This window comes from Hypanus sabinus, chromosome 24 (assembly GCF_030144855.1).
Source record: "Hypanus sabinus isolate sHypSab1 chromosome 24, sHypSab1.hap1, whole genome shotgun sequence".
NCBI classification, from domain to species: Eukaryota; Metazoa; Chordata; class Chondrichthyes; order Myliobatiformes; family Dasyatidae; genus Hypanus; species Hypanus sabinus.
In genome coordinates this window covers 22,931,633-22,941,722 of record NC_082729.1, presented here as the reverse complement: position 1 = coordinate 22,941,722, position 10,090 = coordinate 22,931,633, and the positions used below count along the sequence as shown (strand labels likewise).

The window sequence follows — 10,090 nt, the reverse complement described above, 5'->3', positions numbered from 1 at the left end:
CTTAAAACTTGGAGCGTTCGTCTTCAGGCTCCCGTAAATACTCCTTGATGGTAACAACAAGAGGGCTCGTCCTGGTTGATGACGGTCTCTAATGAAGAATGCCTCCTACACCACTACCTCCACCTTTCTATTTGATGCCATCACCCTCCCTCCTTCTCCGTACGGAAGAAGTGTCTCAGCACGAAACGTCGACTATCTATCAACTTCCATAAATGCTGCCTGTCCTCCTAAGTCCCTCCAGTATTTTTTGTGTGTTGCGTTGGAATAGTTGCAGTTGAAATGGCCATCCTGTTCGACACCAACATTATCTGACAATGTCTCCACCTGGTGTCCGAAACTGGTTCTGCAACAGCAAATGTTTGAATCGCGGGCATCTGACCATCCGATGTGAAACCACGACCCCTCATTGAGGACGAGAGAGAACTGGAAAACCTTATTAATTAGTTTTCCAGAACCCGATGAAGCTCAGTCAGAAGGTTTCTCACTGGGTATAATCATAACGCCAAAAGGTCAGACACAGGCGAACATAAGAGATTCTGCAGATTCTGGAAATCCAGGTTAACACTCGAAAATGATGCAGGAACTCAGCAGGTCAGACCTCATTAGGGAAACAAAAAAAAAATACTCCCAGAGACAGACAGACACACACAGACGCATGCACGCACGCACGCACACCATGTTTTAGGGAATATTGGTAATAGTGGATCTGATACCCGAGTCTGGGAATACAGGGATGTGATGCTGAGAGAGATTGCTGAGTCAGGAATGTAGCCCGTGGCAGGGTTGCCTGAGGACAAGAGTGAGGTGTGAGAGTTGTAGAGGGAATCTGAGGGAGAATTTTTCCTCCATTGAATTGGTGGTGCGGGTGGGTTTTGTGTTTGGGATCTGGAACTCTCTGTCCTGCCGCTCACCGGTCACCTCTTCCATCCTCTCTCCATCTGCCCGCCCCCCAGTCTCCATTTGCTGCCCCGCTCACTTCTTCAATCTCTCCCACAGCCATGTTGCTCTCCAACGGTCACAACAATCTGGTCAAGCTCGCCGCCACTGGGAGCCACGACATCAGCAAATGCATCTCCGGGGTGACGGAATGGTCAGCGCCCGGTTCCGCGCTCAAGATTGTCTTCGCCCTCATGATCCTGCTGGGTGCCCCCGGCAACGGGGCCGTCATCTGGGTGACAGGCTTCAACATGGGGAGGAACGTGTACACGGTGTGTTTCCTCAACCTGGCGGTGGCCGACCTATCCTACTGCCTCATCTTCCCCACCCTGCTGGCCTACAGCTGCCTGCCCGGTTATTCTTCCAGTAACACATTCTGGAGATTGCTCCGATGGATCTTCAAATTCCACATGTCCACCATTGCTCTGTTGTTAACCCTGATCAGCATCGTGTGGTGCCTGGCCATCACTCGGCCTGTCTGGTTTCATTACCACAAGGGCCTGGTTTGGGTGCGTGCGGCCTGCTTCGGGGCCTGGGGCCTGGCCTTCCTCCTTTGCCTGCCTGAACTCTTGCATCTCTCCACTGAGTCGTATTCGATGGACGAGCCCTGGGTTACATTGGAGGTAACTGGGAACATCCTGTCCTTCGGCCCTCCCCTCCTGATCATGGCCGTGTGCTACCTTCTGATTGGCCGGAAGCTGAAGGGGAGAACGTTCACCAAACCCAGGTACCTCATTCATCTCATCATTACAATGGTCTCTGTTTTTATTGTCTGCTGGCTCCCCATCACTGTTTGTGACACACTCTGGAAATTATCAATATGCATTCCCCTGCAGTCTTTGTATTACACTTCCTCCTTGGGCTCCTTGAACTGCGTCTTCAACCCCCTCATCTACGTCTTCTCCGGCCGCGACTTCCGCCAGGTCTTCAGGCGTTCTCTGGCCGCCACTCTGCGTTTGGCCTTCACCGAGGAGAAGATGGAATTGGGGAACGATCCTCCCATCCACACGGTTTCTGCAGAGACAAGAAACTGAGGGACCCTCCGCTCTCACAAGGGCCCCTGATGACCAAGATTTTGGACATTCAGCAACGGGGGGTGTTGGGGGCTGTTCCTAACGGAGGTCTCTGGGCATAGTTGATCCAACGCCTCCTTAGGCCTTATGATACAGGAAAGACCTTCTCTAAAGCCTCCAGATGTGCATTATCTCATTTTCCTGAATACTTTTCAAACCTTTCTCAGGTCTCCACTCAGCCACAGTCAGAGAAAACAGCCTAAAATTTCCCAAGCTCCCCTTATAGCTGATGCCCTCTAATCCGGGCAGCATCCTGGTGAACCCCTTCTGCACCCTCCCCAAAGCCCCTACACTCTTCCTGTAATAGGATGACCAGAGGTGCTGAATGCCCCCCTTCATCTCTAATCCAGGCAGCATCCTGTGTACCCCTTCTGAACCCTCCGCAGAGCCCCCACAAATCACTTGTAAAGTGGGGTAAACGGAAACTGTGGTTAAGCAGAAATCATGATGATCATCAGACAGGATTGTAGGCGGGAAATGCTGATGGAATTAATTCAGTGGTTCAAATGTTTAATTTAGTATTAGTGATTACACACAGTCCGCAACCTGAAACGCTGACACTTCTTAAGATGTCCACAGAAAACAGACAAAATACCAAAGGAACCAAAGACAGAAAATGTTAGAACACCAAAGTCCCCTCCCCCTCCCACACACAAGCAGTAGCAAAAGCATCAACCCTCCCCCCTTCCTCTCCCCCCGACCTGCTCCATCAAGAGTATCAATCCTGGCCCCGACTCACCACCCAAGCAAGAGCAAAGCTCCTCGACACCATGAACGTGAGTCCGCCCAAAACACAGGCGACTGCCCATCCCAACACTTCCACATCTCAGACGGGCTCCCTCTCCCATTATCGATGGGCGAGAGGCACCGCTCCTGCCATAGCGCGAGGGGAGGCCAGCGGCTCGCTGCAATCTGCAGCGTACCCCACTGTCTCGCTGCCGCAATCCCCCGCGGTTCTTCAGTCAGTGACACCGGGAGTGGGTTGACCCACTGGAGGTCGGTAGGTTGATGGGATGCAGGGATGTTCCCTCGGATCAAAACGGAGGTGATAGGCATCCCAATAAATATCCTGCCTCACATTTCCAATGAATATAACTACTTTCACATTAAATACATGCCATCTCCTATTAGCAATTTGAACCCTAGGGTATAGATACCGGATAATCCGTGCCTCTCAGAATCTTATAAACCTCTGCCAGGTCTCCCCTCAGCACCTGCTCCAGAAAAAAACAACTCAAGTTTGTCCAACCTCTCCTTATAGCCCACGTCTTCATCCTTCCTTTAATGGGAGCGAGCAGAACTGAACGCAATACGCCCGAGCGGCCTCTGAAAAGTCTTATACAACTGCATCATGACATTTATATTCAATGCCCCGTCCAATGAAGGCAAGCCGGCCGTACGTTTTCATCACCACCCTATCTGGGGGCGGCACGGTAGGGTAGTGCTTAGCAAGATGCTTTACTGTACGTCTTCATCAGTCCACTGTCCAGACCACTTGGGTTCAATTTCCGCCTTCGTCCCCTGTCAGGGGCCTGTACCCACGTGACAGCGTGGATTTCCTCCAGTTTCCACCCACAATCCAAAGATGTACTGGTTGGAAGGTTAATTGGTGACTGTAAGATGTCCTGTGATTCGGGAAAGGTTAAATCGGCAGCATTGTTCAAAGGGCGGAAGTGCCTATTTCCCGCTGCAGCGGAATAAAATTGAAACCAGCAATTGTATAACTGGTAGGCAGGAACTATAGACTGGGAATCTGTAAGATCCCTATGTACAGTTGTGCAATTATGAGTGCTGTTTTCTCCGCCTTCCGCTCACGGACATGTAAGACATAGTTTCTTTCTGTCCGCCTTTAATCTCTCCCTTTTCCGACTTAAACTGTGAAATTTCGACTTTGTTCAGTCGGATCTGTAGAGCATCAGTTATAGTTATGGCTACCTTAAGAAGCAACAAAAGGGATCCGGACCCAGGCAACGGAAAACCTAAAAAAGCTGTCGAGTTCTCGGAGGAACCTCCTTGGGTGAAGAGTTTGGAGTCTCAAATCAGCCGTATCGGCACTGAAATAACTCAACTAAAAGATCAATTTCTTCCATTTGAGGAAGAAAATTGACTCTCTGAGCCTCGATCTTAAAGAAGTTAGTCGAAATGCGGCTGAGCTTTCTTCTCGTTTGGGAAAGGCTCAACAACGAATCGTCAATCTGGAAGCAAGGTCGCGTCGGAACAATATCCGAATTGTTGTATTAAAGGAGAAATCAGAATCTGCTGACACACTGGGTTATTTTGTTAAAACGTTTCAGTCTTTACTTCTGGAGGCTTGGTCGCAACTCCTGGAGATTGAAATGGCTCGCAGAATCGGTGCTTTAAAACTTTTAGACCAAGTTAAAAACAGGCATGTTGTTGTGCCTTTCCTCCATTTTAGAGACAAAGACCGCATTATTAAGTTTGCAAGAAAGCAAAGGTTGTTTCAAAGCAAAGTTCAGAGATTCACTTTTTCGAAGATTTTCCACGCGAAATTGTTAAGAAACGTGCCGGATTTGCCTCGGCCATGCGATTAGCTTACCAAAAAAAAAGCTTTTTCCATCACTTCAATATCCAGCTAAATTTAGGCTTTTTGTCAAAAATTCTGGGGCTTGTATTTTTGATGACCCAGCCGAAGCATTGCGTTTTATTAACTCTTTCCCTGTCGAGTCTGATGACGAGTCTGAAGACTGAAGCGTGAATGATTTACAACTGTTTGATTGTTTCGCGACCCAAGGAGTGAAGAAATTGGAAGATCTGATGGTTATAGAATGTCTTTAGCTTAAAATGTATTTTTTATCTCTGAAAAAGACTGGTTTGGATGGTTTTAATCTCAGAAGATATAGCAGGAGAACTGTATAAAGACTGTAGCTAATTTTGAACTATCTAGAATTTTTTCTCTGCAGCATTTAAAAGAACCAATTGTCTTTTTTGTTCCATATGCTTTTATAAATATCTTTTAAGTAATTATCTGGATTTCCTTACGTTTTAAAGGTAGATTGGATAATTTGAAGATGGCGATTGTTTTTCTTTTGTGCAAGTATTTCAAGAATTGTTTTGGATGTGTTTTTTCCCGTTATCTAATATTAAGAAGGTTTCTTTCAAAATTGAAGGTCGTTTTGTTTTAGAAAAAAATAAACACTGTTCCTTCCAACTTAATTATATTGAGTTTTATATGTCGACTGTAACGAGTCTTAAGTTCGGTAGAGGGAGACAGAGATTACATTTTTCATTATTTTTATTTAGTGAGGTGGAGTTTATTTTCGCTTTCTCTGCCATCTTTGGAGCTTGTGTTGATTGATATCGGCTTATTTCCGGGCTTTGCAGTTTGGGTGGTTTTTTTTCTTTTTTTTTTCCTTTTTTCATCCCCATTATGGAATCCCGGAGCTTACGCGAATTATTACTGTTGTCCATCTCCGCCATTTTCGTCTTTCTTATCCTGACATGCGTCCAACTATTCTTTTTATATACAAAGGCTCATGATGATATCTAACAGGTAAAGGTTTTAAGTTGGAATGTCCGTGGTTGGAATCATCCTATTCAGCGTAAGAAAACACTTAAAATTATTAACCGATTCCAACTTGATGTAATCTTTGCTCAAGAGACGCATATCAGGTTATGTGATAAAAATTAATGTTTTTAATTTTGGAAGAGATCTCAGTTTCTTGCAAACTCTCAGTAAAATTAGAGGTGTCTCCATTGTTGTTTATTCCAATATTCCTTTTAACGAGGTGGATATTATAGCCGATATGATAGATTTCTGATTGTTAAAGGAATAATTTATATTAGGAAAACAGTTTTGGTTAATAATTATGGACCAAATGTTGATGATCCCTCATTTTTTAAAGCTGTCTTTGCTCTATTACCTGATTTAAATGGATATATGTTATTAATGGGTGGTGATTTTAATACTTGTTTAAATCCTTTAATGGATAAGTCATCATTCAAACATCTACTCCCTAATCGTTTTTAATTGATTATGGCTTAATTGAAAATTGGAGGCATATGCATTCTAGTGATAGAGAATACTCTTTCTTCTCACCTGTTCATAATAAATATTCGAGAACCGACTATTTTATAGTTGATCCTCGACTTCTATTTAATGTTCAGAAATGTGAGTATGATGCGATTGTTATCTTTGATCATGCACCTTTAAACCTAATATTTGAACTGAAAGATGTTGCTTCTATAAGTCCATTTTGGCGTTTTCCAGAACATTTGTTACAAAGATCAGAATTTGTTGAGTTTATTGAAACTCAGATAAAAGAGTTTTTTTCTCTTTAATAATACAGGAAACATCTCAAAGTTAGTAAGCTGGGATACATTAAAAACTGATTTAAGTGGGCAGATTATAGCTAAACTGAAGAAACAAATAAGAAAGGAATTAGTTAAAATCTCTAAACTAATTAAAGAATTAGATAACATCAATGCAACCTTTCCAAATGTTTTGCATTTAAGAGTAGAATTACAATCACAATATAATTTATTATTAATATATCCTATTGAAGGATATTTGTTTAAATTAAAAAGTCAGTTTTATATTTTTGGGGATAAAAATAATACTCTCTTACCTTCCCAATTAAGAGCAGCTGGAGCTAAAAGACAAATTTTAAAGATTCACAAAAATAATGGAGATATAGTAAGTAACCAAGAAGACATCAATAATATTTTTCAAGATTTTTATTCTGATCTTTATAGATCTCAATTTCCTGCAGTTTTCTCCAAAATGAAGGATAATCTTTACATAAGACTAAATTTCCTCAAATTTCTGTTGAAGATCAACAGATGCTTGATGCTCCAATTACTGAGCATGAAATTCAGAAAGCTATTCTATTAAAGCAATCAGGTAAAGCTCCTGGACTTGACGGATATTCTCTGAGATTTTACAAAAAATTTGATAAAGATGACCTTATCTGTATCTTTTAGAAATATTAATGACTCCTTTGAGAAGAGTAGTTTACCTTCTTCTTTTTCTGAAACATCTGTTTCCTTAATCCTAATGAAGGATAAAGATCCTACTGAATGTTCATCATATAGACCTATTTCGCTATTAAATGTGGATGTAAAAATTCTCTCTAAGATAATGGCTAACAGCTTGGATAGTTATTTTACTAAAGTCATCTCTATGGATCAAACGGGCTTTATTAAAGGCCGTTACTCTTTCTCCAATGTTTGGAGATTGATGAACGTTATATATTTACTATTATCTAAGCAACCTCAATGTGTTATCTCTCTCGATGCAGAAAAGGCATTTGATAGAGTTGAGTGGCCATATTTGCTTAAAGTATTAGAAAAAATTGGTTTTGGTAATAATTTCAATAGGTGGCTTTAAATGATTTATAAGAACCCTATTGCCACGGTTATTACCAATAATTTCAGGTCCTGTTTTTTTTCACTTTCGCGTGGTACTAGACAGGGATGTCCATTAAGCCCTTTATTATTTAATCTTGTATTGGAGCCTTTGGCCATAACACTACGTGAAGCTGAAAATATTCATGGTAGTTCTATGAATAGAACCATACATAAGTTCTCTCTTTATGCAAATGATCTTTTGGTTTTTATTTCGAGTCCTGAGGAATCAATTCCTAATCCTTTGGAAACACTAAAAGATTTTGGTAAATTTTCAGGATAGAAACTTAACTTGAATAAAAGCGAATTGTTTCCATTAAATGCACCTGCTTTTATAGATAACGACATTCCATATAGAATTGTTAATTCTTCTAAATATTTAGGTTTTATAATTAATAAAATATATAAAGATCTCTATAAAGTCGTTACATTACATTCATTACATTCGTTACATTATATACGTTACATTCGTTACATTATTGGCAAAAAGGGGTATTTTATTAAAATGGAAAGATACCTCTGTCCCTACGTTAATTGAATAGTTTTCTCCAGTAATGTTATGTGTCAGTTTGGAAAAAAATTAGAAATAGAACTTTTGATCCCCGATTCGATTTTGAGAGAAGATGGGGCTCTTTTGCCAAATATTATCATTTAATTTGAATTATTTTATATGGTTTCCTTCCAATCTTATTCAAAATAAACACGAATTGGCCGTTGATTTTATTTATATATATGAAAATGGCAAGCCGTATTGCTCCAGGGGTTGCTTCCTAATGAGGTTTCCCCCTTTTTATATTCAGTGGGTTTTTCTTTCTTAGTTAGTTGAGGTTCTCTTTTTTCCTTTTTTTCTTTATATATAATTTTTTAAATTTTTATATATTACTATCAGCTTTTTTTCTCTTCAGCTTTATTAATTGTACATGTATTAATTTGTTAAAGTTTTGCATCACTTTATAGCTACAGAAGATTATGTACCAATAAAAAGATTCTAAAAATGATAAAATGAAAAGGAGTGCTGTTATTAACTGCATATTTCCTCTCACTTTTGACCTCTCTCACGCTTGCCCGAGTTAGAGTTTATCTGTCGTTTCCTTGTGCGCATCTGTAAATCATGCAGATTCCGCTTTGAAACCTTTACCAGCGTCTTCTCCGGACAGGCTGGATTGCAATCAGATCGATTGCGAGAATGTGGCGAGTACGCATGCGTCCGGTCGATGCGCGGTGAATCGATTGGACCGCCAACTTGCGGGTGGCTCTCTCCACTTCCACACGCGGGCGTTCGAGTCCGCATGGTTTCGTTTCGGCGGGGCAGGTTCGTAGCTCCGGCACAGTGAGTATCTCAGCGTGTAGTGTTACTAACATGACTCAATAAAAATGCTTAATGATACTACTCCGCCGTCGTTCTTGCTCCGCCGGGACGTAACACAAACCAACTCTGAATCCAAACTACCAAGCCACTGTATCTTATATATTAAATGCGACGTAGAAGGAATTACATCGAACATAGAAGAGTACAGCACAGGAAAAGGGTATTCGACCCCCAATGTTCTGCCGAGCAAACTAAATAGCAAATCAAATACGATCAAGAACTTAATCTACCTTTGCAAAATCTATATTCTACCATCTTTTTAATATGGAGAATGTTCGTTTTTCCATCTATACGGAGATAGAATTTTATAAAGAGAATCAAAAAAACGACTTAGGAATAAAAACGGGTAAGGCCTGAAAAAGGTATATAGATTTAGGCAGGATATCCATTTTAACAGAGTTAATCCGATAATTCAACGACAGAGGGAAGGGCAACCAGTTTGACAGTACCCTTTTCACATAATTCAGAAGGGTAAGAAAATTTTCTTTAAGTAGGTGTTTATAATTCTTAGTAATTGTTACAGACAAATAGGTAAAGTGATTTCTTACAAGTTTAAAATGGAGATTATTATTAATTGATACCAGAGTATTCAAGGCGAAAATGAACTCTTATGTTAATTACGTTAATTCGATTTGTATCCTGAAAATTGGCTGAAACGTTAAGAAAGCATAGGAGCAACGAGGTCTCAACATTACAAATAAAAAGCAATAGATCATCAGCACAGAGCGAAGCATTGTAGGTAGTACCTCTCCTTAAAATACCAGTGATATCTCTGGATTCTCTAAAAGCAGTAGCTAAGGGTTCTGAAGCCAGATCAAAGAGCAAAGGGCTCAAAGGACATCCTTGTCTGGTTCCACGTTGGAATTTGAAAGGTTTAGAATTCTGAAAATTAGTAAGAACCCGAGCAGAGGGAGATACTTAAGTTAATTTAATCCATTGAATGAAATTTAAAAATTTTCAGTTAAAATTTAAAAGTTAAAAATTTCCAAGGTTTTAAATAAACACAGTAATTCCGTTCAACCCGAACAAAAGTCTTCTGGAGATTTCACGCATTCTGATATCTCCTTAGACGGAAATACGTAATGCTAGTAATCAACAAATATTAAAATGGGAATAGCGATTTTTAATAAATCCATTCAGATAATCAGATATGATGAAAGGTAAAATATTTTCAAGCCTACGAACCAAAACGCTGGATAGAATTTTAGTATCAACTTTAAGTAAAGAACTTTGTCTATATGAAGAGCATTCCGCTGGGTTCGTATTTTATTTTAAAGAATAAGATAAATGGAAACTTCATAAAATGATTGAGGGTCTCATCAGCAAGACCGACGAGTCAGCTTACAGA

The 10,090-nt window shown here is 40.5% G+C and overlaps 1 protein-coding gene across 1 annotated transcript; it reads left to right on the top strand.

Annotated features, from left to right (window-relative positions):
* The first annotated feature begins 998 nt into the window (after positions 1–998).
* On the top strand, positions 999–1,970 carry LOC132380696 (C3a anaphylatoxin chemotactic receptor-like). The gene has a single exon (XM_059949682.1). It carries the CDS (start codon positions 999–1,001, stop codon positions 1,968–1,970), a length of 972 nt encoding a protein of 323 aa, XP_059805665.1.
* The last annotated feature ends 8,120 nt before the right edge of the window (positions 1,971–10,090 follow it).

What these genes read in the sequence shown, in the direction of transcription:
- LOC132380696 (XM_059949682.1), top strand. Translation starts at nt 999, where the DNA reads ATGTTGCTCTCCAACGGTCACAACAATCTGGTCAAGCTCGCCGCCACT.